General features: G+C 42.3%; 1 protein-coding gene across 1 annotated transcript in view; it reads left to right on the plus strand.

The window, feature by feature from the left end:
• The first annotated feature begins 672 nt into the window (after window positions 1–672).
• Window positions 673–18,310, plus strand: part of Msl2 (MSL complex subunit 2) — a 33,837-nt gene continuing 16,199 nt past the window's right edge. Inside the window, exon 1 of the mRNA XM_036192819.1 lies at window positions 673–1,341. Within this exon, the coding sequence (XP_036048712.1) occupies window positions 1,200–1,341 (142 nt within the window). The 5' untranslated portion in view covers window positions 673–1,199. The remainder of the gene's footprint in view (window positions 1,342–18,310) is intronic.

Below are 18,310 nucleotides of genomic sequence, written 5' to 3' on the forward strand. Positions count from 1 at the left end.
GGGTGAGAGCGCGCTGTGCGCATGCGTGCGAGGGCAAGCGACGACGGCGGCGGGGGAGTCTCGGGGATGACAGTGTCTTTGCCCGTTGGGGTAACGGTCGTCGTTAGCGGGCGGGCCTGAAGCGCCGCACCATCCACCGCGGCCGGAGCAGCCCCGGTCCCACCGAGCTAGAGCGGCGCGTGAAGTCAGGGTGAGGGCGGCCAGGCGCGAGGGAGGGGCCTACAGCGGGCCTCGTCGTGCGCGCTGGGCGGCGGCGGCGGCGGCGGCGGCCTGGCGGGGTGAGCTCGCCTAAAGCCGCGGCTGGGCAGGCGGCGGCGGCGGCGGCGGCGGCGGCGGTGGCAGTCGCGCTTGGAGGAGTCGTCGGTGCCGTGCTGAAAAGATGGCCGGGCTGTGAGGGGGCGGCGCTTGCGCTGGTGACCCCGAGTGTGCGGCTGAAGAGCGAGGGGCGCCGCCGCCGCCGCCGCCGCCTGCCGGGCCTGTTCCCCGCCCCCTCCTGCCGCCGGGGCCCGCGCGCACTTCCTCCCGGGCCTCCCTTTCGGGCGGGGGCCTCCCGCCCGCCGCGCCAGGCGCAGCGTGGGCCCCGCGTCCGGCATGGCGAGAACGGCAGCGGCGCGCGCCCGCCGCAGCAGCAGCAGCAGCAACCTCCGCCGCCGCGGCTGCTGGCACTAGACCCGGGAAGCCGACGCCTGCGCGGTAGTCGTCGTCGGCCCGCTGCCTCCGCGCCGGCGCTGCGATGGAGTAAGGGCCCCGCGGCCGGAGAGAAGAGTGCCCCGCCTGGACGTCCCCACCGGCCCCGTTCCCCTGCGCGCCCGCTCCATCCGGAGGTGCCCCAGCGGCTGGACATGCTGCTCGAACGCAGGCCGCCCACCGAGCCGCGGGGCTAGAGCGAGCGCCGATCCCGGCCGGAGCACCCGAGCCGCGGCCGTCTTGGACGAACTCGAACGCTGGTGTCTCTGTCTCTCTCCTCTCTCTCTTCGGTCTGCAAGTCTCAGGGACGGAGGAGGGGCGGCAAGGCCCCATGTGTGGGAGGATTGCTTCAGCTTCACAAACTTGCACGGATTTTGGTTGCTGCTTTGGCCAGTGGTTCTGCTCCGATTTCTTCCGAATTGTTGTAAATTCGCCATTGTTCCCTGGCTGCTTACAAACTTGGATCCGGAATTTCTTTTCAACCGAGAGCCATTGGTGTCGAAGTGTCTGCAATGAACCCCGTGAATGCTACTGCTCTCTACATTTCCGCGAGCCGCCTAGTGCTCAACTACGACCCCGGAGACCCCAAGGCGTTTACAGAGATTAACAGGCTCTTGCCTTACTTCCGACAGTCCCTCTCTTGCTGTGTTTGCGGTGAGACGCTTCTTTATTGTTCCCCTTTCCCAGCTTGTTTTCTAAAGGCCCTTTGGCTGTAGTAACGTGAACGGTTGGCTGGCTCGCTAGTTCATTTTAAGCGGTGGCACTGTGCAGTAGTGTATACGGTCATTAGTTTTGAAACTCGTCCAGGGACTTTTGCTCGGCGTTTCAGAAAGGCGGAGAACCTTTTCCAGCCACTTGGTACGGCGGCTTTAACGTTCAAAACGGTTTAATTCGTCTTGACTCATCTCTCTGGTGGTGTTTTATTTTTTTAAATATAGTTTAAAAAAATTCTTTGACAGCTTCACACATGTAGTGGTGATGTTTTAAATTGTATTCAGATACCAGCAGCATGCTGCCTTTTTCTTTTTTTAAAGCCTTTGCTGCAGGAACTGATTAAATACCGCTGTGAGTAAATGTGGTCAGACATTGTTAAGACATATACATGGGACGTTTTTGCTCTCCTTAAATTGTTCTGCTGAGGGTGGATGGTATAATCTTAATGCACCTCCAGCCAGACACTCAGGCAACCCCCCCCCCCCCCCTTCTACAACAAATGGCTTGAAGGTTAGTAGTGACCTAATGAAATGAAGCTGATGGTACACTCTTGTTGGTGGGATTTTTGCAGATTAGTTTTTTCTGTAGTTTTGACATCAAGTGGGGTGACAGAGTTGCCTTGCCTTTTTTTTTTTTTTTTTTTAATTGAAAGGCTAGTTTAGGCCGACTTCGAACTTGTGATTCTCGTGTGTCTCTGTCCTTTTTTTTTTTCGAGACAGGGTTTCTCTGTGTAGCTATGAAGCCTGTTCTGGAACTCACTCTGTAGCCCAAGCTGGCCTCGAACTCACAGAGATCCACCTGGCTCTGCCTCCCGAGTGCTGGGATTTAAGGCGTACGCCACCACTGCCCGGCGGCGTGTCTCTGTCTCTTGAATGCTGGTATTTCAGGCATGCACAACCATAACCTGGTTTCAGAGAATTACTTTTAGATGTTTTTTGTTCAAAGGGTTTTAACCCCTGTTGGTTACTTTAAGAGTTATTTGTAAGAGATGAGAGAAAATACTATTGTCTAATTGGAAAGTGTTTAAAGAGCCGATCATTTGTGTTAACTGGGCATATATAATACCTAAGTAGTTGACACTTGAAAAACCAGAACGATTATCCTCGGTCTTTCTTGAGGTCGTATAAATCTCCCACCTATTAAAAAAAAAAAAGCTAAGACACACACACACACACACACAGCAGGAAACCTTTATTACAAATAAGGGCAACAAGCAAGGTACACTGAAGATGCACTCCACTTAATGTGCTTTCTGAGGTTTTGTTAATCCACTTGTTCAGAATTTAAGAATGGAGGCACTTTAAGTGGGGAAGAGTCATTTTTCTATAGTAATGGCTGAAGCGTAGAACCGATATTCGGGATCATCCAGCATTTTTTGTATAGCTCAGGGCAGGTCACTGAGGGGTACAGAAAGCGTGAAGACTGGATTTTCGCTGGTCAGGTACTTAGTCTCAAACATTTAAGCAACCAAGTGGTTTAGCACTGCTATGAGGAGTGCAGACAGAATACTTTGTTAGTCTTTAGGGCAGATGGCTTGACTGCTTTAGGCCGCAGTGTCTTGCTGGGTAAAATGAGGGCTTAGGGCTAGATTCTCATTTGGCTTTCAGTTGAAATAGAACCAAGGGAAGTGTACAGAGAATTTGCTTGGTTTAATGGTACTCTCTTCTGCAGTGTCCCTTTTAATTTTTGGTGGTGCTGACTCTCAAACTCGGGGCCTATGGAAACACTCTCAGCCTCTGAGTTTACTTTATAGAGGGCTCTAAGATTGAGGGGCTGCACCAACCCAACTTCTCCACTGGGGAGAGTAGATAGATTTCTTGCAGCCGTAAAGGGGGGAAAGAGGTCAGTAGGGTCATATAGTCATAGTATCCTGCAGAAACAGCTATACTGTGAAGCTATTATCAGTTAACATGTGACAATATGGTAGCTCCTCTCTTTACTAGATGGGTGGATCTTTTTTTTTTTTTTTTTTAAGGAACATAAACTCGACTTTTTTTTTTTTTTTTTTAAAGATTTTATTTATTATGTATACGGCGTTCTGTCTGCATGCATGCCTGCAGACCAGCAGAGGGCGCTGTATCTCATTACAGATGGTTGTGAGCCACTATGTAGTTGCTGAGAATTGAACTCAGGACCTCCGAAAGAGCAGTCAGTGCCCTTAACCTCTGAGCCATCTCCTAGATAGATGGGTAGATCTTAAACTCTGCTGGGAAGTGGTGATTTTGGATGGTGCTTAGGAGTTTGGAACTTCAGACTCTTATTTTTTGCATTTCAAAGTGTAGAACCCAGGGCTTTCAACATGCTGGATAAGCATTCTACTGATGAACTACATTTCTTTTCTTTCTTTCTTTTTTTTTTTTTTTTTTGTGGCGCTGAGGATCGAACCCAAGGCTTTGTGCTTGCTAGGCAAGCACTCTACCACTGAGCTAAATCCCCAACCCTACATTTCTTATTTTATTTTTCTGAGACAGGATCTCACTGTGTATCCTAGGCTGGCCTCAAAATTGGAGAACCTCCTGCCTCAGCCTTCTGAGTGCAAGGATTCCTGGTGTGTGCCACCAAGCCAGGTGGGCTTTTCAATTATTTAAAGTAGTTTCATGGTAGTGGTGGTCTAATTAACCATGGACTTAATAATTTCAACATAGACTTAAGAGACATTAAATATAAAGAAAGCTACATTAAAAAGATTATTTTTATGTGTATGGATGTTTTGTCTGTGTGTATGTAAATGCACCACATGTGTGCTGTGCCTTAGGAGGCCAGAAGAGAGTGTCTGTCCTCTGGGAATGGGGTTACTGACAGTTGTGAGCTGCCATGTGGGTGCTGGGAGTCAGACCTGGGTCCTCTGGAAGAGCAGTCAGTGCTCTTAACTGCTGAGACATCTCTCCAGTCCCAAAGTTTCATCTAAGAAAAGCCTAATTTAACTGTAGTCTTGCTTAATACTCAGTCTTGGAAGCATAATGGAGATTATGATTGGAACTTGGTGATTATTATTCTCTTTGGTTCATGCCGCCTTCCCTTTTCATCTTATGGAAAAGGTTTGTGGGTTCTACTTATAATTGGGCTGGCTGCCTTTAATGACATTTCAGTAATAGGGACGTAGGTCTAGGTTTTTTTTCCAGCTTCCACAAGCCCATGATTATCTAGAGAAAGAGAAGATGATATGACTTCAGCTCTAGCATTATTCATTTGTACCAGGTTACAATCCTGTACTTCTTTTTTCTTACCTCAAAAGCATAAACTCATTAATAGAATGTATGTGCAGTTTTACGTCATGAAAGTAGTAAATATGTAAAAGTCGGGTTGAATTTTGTTTTGGTGCTGTAAATAGGATGTTTGATCTCAACAGGTCCTCTGATGTCTGACTGTCCCCTTTTCTGTTTTGTGGTCAGGCTGCCCCCAACAGTTCTATTCTGGCCAAATAGATGTTTTACCTTCACAAACATGGTTTTTATATATTTTTTTCTCTTCTCTTCCATTTATTTCCCACTTTCTGGGGCTTGAACATAGGATGTGTTGTTGTTGACTACCTGGCCTTGAACTAGTGACTTTGCCTCCTCAGCCTTCTCAATGCCTAGCACCACAGTTCTGCACCACTAGGGCCTGGCTTTCCTAAAGTTTCTTTTGCTTTAAGATAATGCTCATTTTCTGTAACAGTTCCAAAACTCATTCCCTTTCTTTGGTGAATTTTCCCTTGCTCAGGCCAGTGAAAAGATCTCTTTGTCTTCTGAACCTCTGTAACCCTAACCCTTTGTTCTAGTTATGGTATTTTATAATTACTTTCGGTGCAGTTTTTATAATCATCTTAGTTTTCTGGTGTATATAAGAAAGTCTTTTAGAGAAAATACTATTAGACATTTTTGTGCTTCTCCTTTCACTCTTTCCTGCCCAGTAATGTAGCATATCTGTGCCCCCCCCAACCCTCATTCTCTGTGTAGCTTTGGAGCCTGTCCTGGAGCTCACTCTGTAGACCAGGCTGGCCTCGAACTCACAGAGATCCACCTGCCTCTACCTGGGATTAGAGGCCTGCCTGACTGAGTTTCTATTGCTGTGAAGAGACTTCATGACTACAGCAACTCTTATAAAGGGAAACATTTAATTGGAACATTAATTTTACAGGTTCAGAGGTTTAGTACGTTATTGTCATGATGGGAAGCATGGTAGTCTTGAAGACAGACTTGGTGCTGGAGAAGTAACTTAGTGTTCTACATCTTGATTGGCAGGCAGCAGAACACTGAGCCTAGCTTGAGCTTCTGAAACCTCAAAGCCTACTCCCAGTGGTAAATTTCTCCAGAAAAGGCCACATGTCCTTATCCTTTCAAATAATGCCACTCCCTTCAAACCTGTGGGCCATTTTCATTCAAACCACTATACTACTGACCTGTGGGACACAAGTTGCTTTAAAATTTGCTTTAGTTTCCTTTATCTGTTTTTTTCCTTAAATTTGAGTTATGTCCATGTGGGCTTATTTTTTTGACTTGTTTTTTTATTTTATCTGTATGTGCCTGAGTGTGTGTGTGTGTTCACTGGGGGTGTGCAGGTGCCCTAGGAGGTCAGAAGAGTGCATTGGATCCTGTAGAACTGTAGTAACAGTGTGTTCTGGGAATTGAACCCCAGTTTCTTCCATGAGTAGCAGGTGTTTTTAACTGGAGAGCTATCTCTCCAACTCTTATGGTGGGGGTTCCTCTTATTTTGTTTTTTGAGAGAGAGAGGATCTCACTATGTAGCTCTAGCTAGCTGGCCTGGAATTTCTGTGTAGACCAGGCTGGCCTCTCAACAGTTGGCCTGCCTCTTCCTCCAGAGTACTGGGATTAAAGGCATGTGCCACCCTGCTTAGCTGTAGTGGCTTTAAAAACTCAACACTTAAAAACAAATTACTTTATGTGCGTTAGTGTTTTGACTACATAGATGTGTGTGTACCTAATATGTGCCCTTGGAGCCTGGAATGTGTTGCAGGATCTCTTGCAATTGAAGTTACAGATGGTTATGAGCTGTTAATGTGAGTGTTATCTGTGTAGCTATCTCTTTAGCCCTGTCCTGAAAACCTTTTAATAACATGAACAAATCTACTCAAAGTCTTGGGCTGGTACATACTAGGTGCTTTTTATCTCATTTATATATTTTTTGAGATTTTTATTTATTTTTTTATATGTATGGGTGTTTTGCCAGCAGCATGTATATCTGTACTGTGTGCATTCGGTGTCTGCTGAGGCACAGAGCAGCCATGTGGGTGCTAGGAGTTGCATCTGGTTCCTCTGCAAGAGAAGTCATTGCTCTTAACTGAGCCATCTCTCCAGCCTCAGGGTGCTTAATATCCCATGATGAAGGAAGAGCCTACACACACAGGTCAGTTATTAATTGTGGACTATTCACTGGACTACATGGATTACAGATTTTATGATCATTTTTCTTTGAAGTGTTAATTAGCAATGTCACCGTTTCTTTTCCAGTTGCTTTATATATTTAAAGAGAATTACTGTTCTTTCCAGATCACAGGAAGTGGCTAGGACAGTAACTGAGTACTGTTTTTAAGTGGGTGTTCTAAGGTCTTATTTTAAGGGGTCTTTGGTTGGCTGTATCAGCTAGTCATGGTTCTTTGTTCTGAGAATCGATCCAGTATGCTGTATGGATTTTAGGTTTTTGTAAAGTTTGAAAAACAGTCAAATTAGACTGTTAGAACTTGAAATTATTGTGGAAGATATTTGTAGCCCTATAAAATGTTATGGTCAAATTTCTGCTCTGGCACACAAATACTGTCCTGGTATTTTTATGAGTCTGGAAACAAAGTGGTTTGGCCTTATCTTTTAGGTGTCAATTCTTATTAAACAGTAAGTGGAGACTAATATTTTCCACTGACATGGTATGGCATAGTGACTAGTGGTTTTTGTTTTTGTATTAAGGCCTTTGAAAAACTGTTTATTAGTGTGAGTGAGTGCATGATGCATGTCCATGGGATCGGAGGACAGCTTGGTGGAGTTTGTTCTCCATCTTGATGTGGGTCTGGAGGATTGAATATAAGTTGTCAGACCTGTGTGCAGTTACCAGTGCCTGTTGAGCCATCTCACAGCCCTGAACACTTGCCGTCTTTTCTTAGCCTGCTATTACAGTGTGCGGTGGGTAGTTGGCTCCCTGATGGTGGGAGTCTTCCTTGATTTAGTCACCTTTGGACCTCTGTATCTGACTACTATCAAAAGGTGTTTGTTGAAGGAAAAGAGACCTTTTCAGCATCATTAACATAGGGAGGATGTGCTCTGAGAATGAATAACACCTGTGAAAGTGAACAGGTTTAGCTTTATGAAAGATTACTTTGATTTTGCTTATTTTTACATTGTTTGTAAAAAGCCATGGTGGACTCACATTGGATTTAGTAGAGGAATGATTGATGATGGTGATGGTGATCTCTTTCAGGTCTAGAGTTCTCTTTGGGCAGAAATACTTTGCTTTGTGTCAGAGCAAACTAATTTATAAATATCAGGGGTCTCCTGATGTGTATTTTGAACATATAGCCACGTGTGACTTATTTTATAATTTATTTCTTTTAGAAAGAAGCTAAATTAAAGGCCATCTGAATAATTTAGTTTTTTTTTTTTTTTTTTGGTTTTTTTGAGACAGGGTTTCTGTGTAGCTTTGCACCTTTCCTGGAACTCACTTGGTAGCCCAGGCTGGCCTCGAACTCACAGAGATCCGCCTGGCTCTGCCTCCTGAGTGCTGGGATTAAAGGCGTGCGCCACCACCCGGCTTATCCTTTTTCTTAAACATGAGTTCTTTTAATAATTAGTGTGTTATTCTCATTGAGTCTAGTGGCACATGACTGTAATCCCAGTATTTGGGAAGTGGAAACAGGAGGATTCAGAGTTGGAGAATAGCCTAGGCTACATAGACCTAACAGAAACAACAAAAACCCATGGACATGGGATGTTGCTCTGTGTTAGAATGCTTACTTAGCATGTGCAAATCCCTGGGTTTGTTTTTTTAGCACCACAAAAGGGAATAATTCTCTCTCTCTGTCTCCCTCCCGTGGGCCCCCCCCCCCCTCAGCTAGGCTGGTTGGCTGGGCCTTAAGAACAAGGGACCTTGTCTACCTCTGCAGTCCTGAGATATAGGTGGGCCAGCTTTTTATGTGAGTTCTGGGGAATGAACTCAGACCCTCCTGTTGGCCCAGCAAGCACTCCATCCCCTGAGTGATTCACCTCCCCAGTTCTTACTTGCTTTTATAAAATAAAAATAAACACTTAGTCTGTATATGCATTTATGTGCGTACACGTGTGTGAGAGTTGGTTCTCTCCTTCCACCATGTGAAGCCTAGGGATCAAACTCAGGTCCTCGGGCTTGGCAATAAGTGCCTTTACTTGCTCACCAAGCCATCTTGCTAGCCCTATGTGGGTGAATTTGACTATATACTTAGTATAAATGGATCATATTGTCTTTTTTTTGTGTCTGGCTCATGTCATATGACATTTCCCTTTTAAGGCTGAGGAATAATTCTGTTGTATGTATGTGTTTTTTTATCCATTCTTCCATAGATGGGCATTGGGTTGCTTCTGCCTCTTGGCTATTTCAAACAGTATTATTATGAACAAGGGTCTATAAATACCTCAAGTATTAGTCCTTCCCTATTTGTAGTTGTGCTTTCCACAATTTCAGTTACCTGTAGTCAACTACCGCCTAAAATTATCAAAGGAAAATTCTGAAAAAAACCTAAGCATTAAGTTGGTCTTTGTGCTATCTCTGTTTGTTTGTTTGTTGTTTGTCGAGACAGGGTTTCCCTGCGTATGCTGGCTGTCCTGTCCTGTAAATCAGGTTGGTCTTGAACTCACAGAGATCTGCCTGGCTCTGCCTTCCCAGGGCTGGGATTAAAGGTGTGCGCCACCATGACCTGGCTGCCGTCCCACTCTTTTCCTACTCTGGATAGACCTTTTGTCCAGAGTATTCACTTTGCATAGCTACCAACACTGTAGCACTTAGTGGTCTCTTGATTATTAAACAATTTGGGTTTTCCCAAGAAAAGCACTAGCAAGTATTTCCTTCAAATGAAAAGGTGAAAGGCTTCAACTTAGAGTGGGAAAAAAAAGTGGTTCTTTAGTGGTGGTATTTAAAATTTTTTTTATCATTCATCCATTTACTTATTTGTTTGTTCATTTAATCATTAATTAATTAATTAATTAATTATGTGGTGTTCCGCCTGCAGACCTGAAGAGGGCACCAGATCTCATTACAGGTGGTTGTGAGCCACCATGTATGTGGTTGCTGGGAACTCAGGATCTCTGGAAGAAAGTGCTCTTAATCTCTGAATCATCTCTTCCAGCCCCTTTAATGATGTTTTTAAAAATTGTTTATTCACTTTTGAGACAAGAGTCTCACGGTGTAGCACTGACAAGCTTGGAAGTTGCTATGTACAGACCACACTGCCTGGAATTCACAGAAATCTACTTCCTTTACTTTGCAAGTGCTGGGACTAAAGCTTATGCCACCATGTTCCACTAATGCTGGAGTTGAGTAACAGGGCCTTATGGATACTAAGCATACATTCTTCCACTGGTAATAGAATGTTTAGAAACACACGCCCGCACACGTGTGTGGGGAGAGAAGGTGAGTGTACATTCCTACCCTCTATTATGGTATGTTACAATTACTGGTTTGCATTCTAGAAAAAAATTATTCAGTATACTGTACTGTTTTCTGGCATTTACTAAGATCTTGGAACATAGGCTCCAAGAATAAGGGAGAACTAAATTATACCCTGATGTGAGATTATTATTATTTTTTCTAGACAGGGTTTCTCTGTGTAACCTTCGCTGTCCTCAAACTTAAGAGATCAGCCTGCCTTTGCCTTCAGAGTGCTGGGATTAAAGGCGAGTGCCAGCATGCCCAGCTCCACTGCTTTTTAAAATTATAGTTTGTATTAAGTTTGTCCTTTGTGACTTATTAATTGTCTTTTAAATTAATATTACAGTAGCCATCATATGGGCTGTTAGGTAACTCATGGTGGTTTTAGTTTGCATCTGTGATGCTTTATGAAATTGAGCATTTCTTCATAAACATTGGCTGCTGTGTATATCATCTTTGGAGAATCTGTCATTTTTATATAGAAAGTATTATTTCACTCATTTATCTTTGATAATCTGTGATGTTTTAGATGAGATAGAAAGGTGAGTAAGACTCATGGCCAAAGCCCCATGTGTTGCCCAGTGTTATAGAGAGGACATTAAGTAAGCAAGAAATTATTGGATAAGAATTTGGATAAAAGCTGGTTTGCCATACCAAACTTGAAGTGTCATGACAGAAAATTTAACATTTTTAAAAAAAGATTTATTTATTTAACATGTATGAGTGTTTCACTCACAGGTATATCTGTGCACAGGTATGTGACTAATGCCCTCAGAGGTCAGAAGAGGGCATTGATTGCCTGGAACTGGAGTTATGGACCTTGTTGAGCTGCCTAATTTATTATGTATACAGTGCTCTGTCTGCAAGTATGCCTGCACACCAGAAGAGGGCACCAGATCTCAGTATAGAAGGTTGTGAGCCACCATGTAGTTGCTGGGAATTGAACTCAGGACCTCTGGAAGAGCAGTCAGTGCTCTTAACCTCTGAGCCATCATTCCAGCCCCGCCATAAAAGTGTTTTTCCCCTCAAAGTGTTTCTGTATAATTCTTTGGGTTCAAGCTGAGGCAAACCCAATAGGTGTTACAGCAGTGTTTGCTGGTTTACTATTGTCTTCCCACCCCCTTGGGCTTAAGTACAACTGCTCTTTCTTTTTTTTCTTTTGGTTTTTCGAGACAGGGTTTCTCTGTAGACCTGGCTGTCATGGAATTCACTTTGTAGACTAGGCTGGCCTCCAACTCATAGAAATCCACCAGCCTCTACCTCCTCGGTGCTAGGATTAAGGGCATGCCCCCCCCCCCCCCCCCGCTACTGTTTCTGATCTTAGAATAATTCTTTTTCTTTTTTTTTTTAAGATTTATTTATTTATTTATTATGTACACAGAAGAGGGTGCCAGATCTCATTACAGATGGTTTTGAGCCACCATGTGGGTACTGGGAATTGAACTCAGGACCTCTGGAAGAAAATTAAAGGACTGGAGAGATGGCTCAGCGGTTAAGAGTACCGGCTATTCTTCCAGAGGTCCTGAGTTCAATTCCCAGTACCCACATGATGGCTCACAACCATCTGTAATGAGATCTGGCGCCCTCTTCTGTATACATAATAAATAAATCTTTAAAAAAAAATTACTCCATTTTTTGATGTGTTTGAGTATTTCGTCTGCATGCATGTCTGCGTTTTACCTGCATGCCTGGTGCTCTTGGAGGCAAAAGAAGGTACTACATCCTCTGGAGCTAGAAATACAGATGCTTGTGAGCTGCCATGTGGGTACTGGGAATCAAATCCTGGTTCTCTGTGAAAGCAGCCAGTGTTCTCAGTGTTGCTAATTGCTGAGCTATCTCTTCAGCTCCCCCCCCCCCCCCTTCTTTGGAGATATTTTATTTTGTAGTTTGGTATACTTTTTTTTATTTGAGAAGCATTAAAAGTCTTTATAGTTTTCCTGTCTAGTATTTTAACAGTTAGTCTAATGTAATTATACTACTTGTGTATATTGTACAAGATAAAATTGCCTTTGGGAAAGGATTTCCTGAATGTATCATCCTGTTACATAAGGACCTTTTGAGAAGCCTTGATGTTAGGTTGAGGAACCTGCATCACTATTAGAACTACTCGCTTCCCCACTCACCGTGTGCTATATAAACCATTTGAATCTCAGTCACCTACTAATTTGTTAAAATTCGGAGTCTGAATGAGCACATTAGATCTGTGGAATTGGAATAATCTGTTTACAGGACCTTTTTTTTCATCCATCTTGAAGGAGAGAAAGATTTTCAGATCACTTGCATTGGAGAAAAATATTTGGAACTAGTTACTGAAATTCTGTTTCAGGAAAGGTTAATTTGGGCTTGGAGCTGTTTATGTTTAGGGAGAGATTCAGTCAGGAAAGGATGACAGATGTACCCACTTTAGAGCCCCACAGAGGGAATAGCAGAAGGAAAAAAAAAAAAGAACATCCAGTAATGTGAAGGAAATTACATTATATGCATAATATTTTAACTCTTCAGAATGAGCAATTACAATTTGGCTTGGTTGTGCTTATCCTGTGAGTGGGGTAAATGAGAAAAATATTATAGACATGTCTGTCATAGCACTTTCATATAACATTTACTTGATTAAAAAAAGCTGTACTGAGTTCTGTTGAAAATTGACAAAGTCTGGTAGTTTAATATATATCATGGGAAAAATGGAAGAGGTCAAAAGTAATTCAGTTAATATTGGAAATGAAGGTCTTTGAATTTGGGGAAACATTAGGTAGACTAGGTTTTAAATCTGTGAGGAAATCCCAACTAAAAGTATTCAGAGATCCAGGTGCAGTTGTGCACACTTGTAGTCTCAGCTACTGGGGAGGCTGAAAGACAGGAGAGTCATCACTTGAAGTCACAAACTTGAGACCAGCCTAGGCCACATAGTGGACTATCTCATAAAACCAGTTACTGAGGTGGGGATATATGTAGCTCAGTGTGCTTGCTTAGCATGTGAGAATACTTTGATTTGATCCTTGGTCCTCCATAAAACAGAGCACAATTGTACATGCCTGTAACTCCAGCACCCAGAGAAATCAGAAGGATGGTCAACGCCATCTTCAGCTAACTAAGGAGCTTGAAGCCAAGCTGGGCTATGTGGAACTCTTGCCTTGAAGGACAAAAAACGAGTTGTTTAGAGATTTGAATAGTATGTTACTGAAGGCTGAGAGAGGTCTGATGGCTTGGGGGAGGCTGGAGCCAAGGTTAGGAATTAAGGCTGGAGTGTAAACCTTGCATGATGGCACACACCTTTAATCCCAGCACCCAGGAGGTAGAGGTAGCCAGGTCTGCTAAGTGAGATTCTATCTCAGGAAAAAGACAAGTGGAGATTCAGTGTATAGTCTAAAAAGGTGCTTTTTTTTTTTTTTTTTTTTTCCCCTTCCTTCCTCTGTTTTCCCGAGACAAAGTTTCTCTGCATAGCCCTGGCTGTCCTGGAACTCGGTAGACCAGGCTAGCCTCAAGCTAAAGAGATTCAACTGCCTCTGCCTCCTGAGTGCCTGCATCTAATTATTATTATTTTTTTTAAGATTTATTTTTATCCTCCCCCTCTCTGTCTCTCTCTGTGTATGTACATACATGTGCTGTCGTCCATGGGTAGGTACCCGAGGAGGCCAGCAAGGGAAGTCAGATCTCTTGGAGGTGGTTGTGTGCCACTTGAAGAGGGTGCAAAATGGTCCTCTGCAAGAATAGCAAGCACTCTTAACTGCTAAGCCATCTCTTTATATCCCCCCACCCCCCAAGAAAACTTGCCGAACACCCCTGGTGTTCATGCCTGGTTTAGAAGTTTGGGATTCTGGCCATATATACACAGAACTCTTAAGGTTAGAAGAGACCAGATTAATGACTCCATCTAATGGATTTCTGAGTCTTCTTCATAGTTAATTATTGGTGTGGATTGTCTCAGGTGTTATCTTCATGGCATCATTGAGTTTCAATGCATATATGGGTCTTTAGGGAAATATAGTCCGATTGTTTTTCTTGGAGAGAAAGCCTTTGGTTAAGATTTGCCCTTTGACTATTGGCAGGCAGATTTTTTTTTTTTTTTTCTGAGACAGGAAATATCTTTGAGTTACTACTGTAGCAGCTTTAAGTGAAGATTTTTGTGTCCAAGTACTGTCGTGTATGACTGCATGAGGTGATTTGCTCTAGTGGCCTGTAGAGAGCATCTACAGTGTTCTGTTTATTTTCAAATGAAGTTTGTTAGAGCTGAAATTTGAAGCCTGTTCTGGGTTTGCAATTTGAAGCCTGTTCTGGGTTTGCATGTGCTTAATTAGAGCTCTACAGAGGCTGAGACAGGAGATTTCAAATTTGAGACCATCTTGGCTGTGGAGTGAATCACTGAAAACAGACAAACAAATCAGAAATCTGTTGAGGTGTGGTGATGTGTGCTTTCAGACTCAGTTGCTGCTTGGGAGGTAAGACAGAAAGGTCACTTGAACATAAGCGTTCAGAACTAGCCTGGGCAACTAAGTAAGAACTCTGTCTTTAAAGACACAACAGAAATTTGGTTATGAATTTGGCATTCCTTTTGGTCAAAAAAGTAATGTTTTGTTGGTCATTATTTCAAAATGTGTAGTTCACATAAAAACCAGCATTGTAGAAGCTTTCTGGAAAGCTTTTAGACACTGCAACAGTATCATTTTCTCATGTTGAAGCATCATTGGCTAAAGTCTAAAGGTCCTTCTCCTTGACAATAGGAGTATGTCCTCACTTGTTTGTCCTTAATCACATTCAGCTTTTGTCAGCACACCATACCTTCACCCCTCCTTACCTCACCCACTGACCTTGTGACTAGTTGGGTTTGTAATCCAGAAGAATGAAGGATGTAGAAAAGCTCTTCTTGTGCTTTCCACACTAAATCATAACATTTCTAATGTTGGAACTGGAATTATTTTGTGAAACCTTGTTACTTGGATAAGAAAAAGAATGGCTTGTTGATCTTATCTGTTAGCCAGAGAACACTGTATTTTTGTGGTTGGTTAAGACATCTTCCCAAAGGTGGTTCCTAAAGGTGTTCAGATCCTCTGTGCCTTTACTGATCACCCTTTGGTTTTGCCAGTTACCAAGTATGATGAAATCTGTTATTCTGGGTTTCTTTTTCTCTTTGGAGTGAGTGTTAACTGTTTTTGCTTCACAGGTCTTTCAAAAGTCTATTATTAGGTATATTAAGCGAGCATTTTTGAACATTGGAACATAGTCTTTTTTCTCTAATGTTCTTATCTATTCTGTTGTCTTTCATTTCTGGATTTGTTGCTCTAGATTTTTTGGGGGTGGTGGTTTTGAGACAGGGTTTCTGTGTGTAACTTTGGAGCCATTCCTGGATCTCACTCTATAGACCAGACTGGCCTCGAACTCAGAGATCCCACTGCCTCTGCCTCCCGAGTACTGGGATTAAAGGCGTGAGCCACCACTGCCAGGCTAGTTCTAGATTGTTTTTTTTCTATTTATTGTGGGCCATGTTTTTATGCTTCTGTATACCTGGTGAGTTTGACTATATTCTAGGTATTGTTTGACCTTTCAAAAAATTTTTACTTGGTTGTAAATATTCTTAAGGTTTTGTTAATTCCAACAATTTCTGATCTGTTTTTTCTAGAAGGTCTTGCTCATGTCTGGATCTTGAAGTTTATTCTCCCAGTGTGTAGTTCCTAGAGACATGAGTGCTTCAGGTCTTACCATGGAGAGACTTGTCCATTTTGAATTGACTTTTGTGTAGATGGACTACAGCTCAATTCCATATATGGTTATGTAGTGTCCCTGGCCCATTTTTGAAGGAGCTTTTTTCCTAGTGTAAAATTTTGGCACTTTTGTAAAAAAAGAAAAAAAAATCAGGTGTCTAGCTGCATGAGTTTATTTCTGAGTTTTCTGTTCTTTTGCATTGGCTTGTGTATCTGTTGGGACAGTACTATGCTGTTTTGTTACTGTTGTAGTATAATAATACTGGCACCCCCAGTGATCATCTGGTTAATTGGGGTCTTTAAAAAGTAGTTTTGTCTTGAAAATCCCCAAAAAAAGTTTCGTGAAGAATGTCATTAGAATTTTGATAAGAATCATAATGAATTTCTAATAAAGCTTTTTTTAGAGGGGAAACAGTGCTGCTTGGTATATACATTTATACTTTTAAAAGAATAAAGACTGAGATTGCAGTGTGATATTTGAAGTGTGTACAGTTCTGAAGCCTACAGCAATAAAACAAAATGGTAAATATTTTAGTATAAACAATTCCAAATATAAAATTATTTCTTTATATATTTTAGTCTGTTTATAAAAGAATTTATGAATTTGTAAACAAGATTTGTCACTTGGCATTGGTGGCTCACGCCTTAAATCCCAGCACTTGGGAGGTAGAGGCAGGTGGATCTAGGCTCTTTGTGAGTTTGAGACCAGCCTGGGCTACAGAGAGAGTTCTAGGACAACCAGGGCTACTATAGAGAAACCCTTGTCTTGAAACATTTCCCCCCCCACTCCCATAAAAAAGTAGTTTCAAGCCGGGCGGTGGTGGCGCACGCCTTTAAATCCAGCACTCGGGAGGCAGAGCCAGGTGGATCTTTGTGAGTTCGAGGCCAGCGTGGTTTACAGATCGAGATCTAGGAAAGGCGCAAAGCTACACAGAGAAATCCTGTCTCGGAAACCCCCCCGCACTCCCCCCCCCCAAAAAAAAGGGTAGTTTCAAACTCATTTAACTGAAGCTGGCCCTAAATACCTGATCCCTCCTGTGTTATGGGATTGTAACTGTGTGCAACTATTTTTGGCTCTTATTTTTTGTCCTTTTTAAAAAAACCTATCGAGATAGTGTCATTCACTATGTAGCCCAAGTTGAAGGCCTTTGTGTATTATTCTCTTTTATTGTTCTTAACCAAAATCTCTTGAGATAGGTTTCTCTTTGGATCTGGGAGTTTGCTAACTTTTGGTTAGGCTAGCTGGCCAGCTCCAATGATCCTTCTGTCCCTTAAAGCTGGAGTTAGAGATTTATTGTGGCATACTTTTTTCTTTCCCATAAATTTTTTATTGATGCTTTGTGAATTTCACAACATGCACCCCAATCCCACTCATTTCCTAGTTCTTTAATGTCCACCCTCTACCCTTGTAACCTCCCATTTTAATTTTGTTAAAATGTGTTTGCTGGGGATCTGAACTCAGATCTTTATGCTTGTGTGACAAGCTCTCTTACTCACTGAGTCATCTCCCCAGTCTCAAATGTTAAAAAAATATGTATTTAAAAATTGTATATGAATTGAGTATACATATTTGCCTGCATGTATGTATGTGCACTGCTTGTGTACCTGGTGCTCTAGACTGTTGTAAGCTGTTATGGTGAGTGCTGAGAACTAAATCCAGGTCCCGTGCAGAAACAAGTGCTTCTAAAATGTTGACCCTTCTCTGCCAGCCTTTACAAGCATAATTTAGGTAAAACAATATTCTCGTTAGAGGAAAGTCACAATTTGGATGTTCTGTCACTGAATTTTATATTCAGTCTTGCATATACTGACTAGTTTAAAAAAAAACTTAAAAAGCATTTAATCTTAACATTTTCTATTTCTATGATGAATTGATCAGAAAGATCTCTAAGAATTCTTGTTACTGTGAAAGATGGCTTCTGTGTAAAGAACAAAAACAAAAGGTTATGTCATTAATGGTTTCTGAATTTGTTGCTTATTAGAATTTGGGGGACCTTTTGTAAAAATGCACATACTGGGACCACATCTCTAGATCATAAGTCAGATCTGGAGTATGGCAGATGCTTATATGATGGATGACAGCAGTGCTGTGTTGGAATACTGTTTGTGTGAGGTTAATAGTTGCTCCTTAAAAATGGTATATGTACCGGTAAATTGAAGCAGTGCTGTGTTAGCCAAATTTCTACACAAGTATAATAATTTTATTTTACAGATGCTATTGTATTTAAGTGAGGGCAGTAAAGTCAGGGTGTAACACACCTTTAATCTCAGAGTTCAAGGTCAGCCTAGTCCTCAAAGCCTTGTCCAGGCCAGCCAGGGCTTCATAGTGAGACACGGTCTTAGACAAATGAAAGAGGGTAGTAAAGCCAGACCTACTGGTTCATTGAAACAATAGCTTATGAAATATGGTTCTAAATTTAATGAATGATTGTTCAGCTGTGGATCAGTATAATTGTACATAATGGACTAGCGTATATTGTCTTATTGTCAATAATTAAATGAACAAGGATCATTGCTTTGCTAAAATAGGAAAATGATGAAATATTACAAAAGTGCTCTGTATCTACAAGCACTATAGAAGTCCCATTTGTTATTAAGATAAATGA

Source organism: Onychomys torridus, chromosome 7, assembly GCF_903995425.1.
Source record: "Onychomys torridus chromosome 7, mOncTor1.1, whole genome shotgun sequence".
NCBI classification, from domain to species: domain Eukaryota; kingdom Metazoa; phylum Chordata; class Mammalia; order Rodentia; family Cricetidae; genus Onychomys; species Onychomys torridus.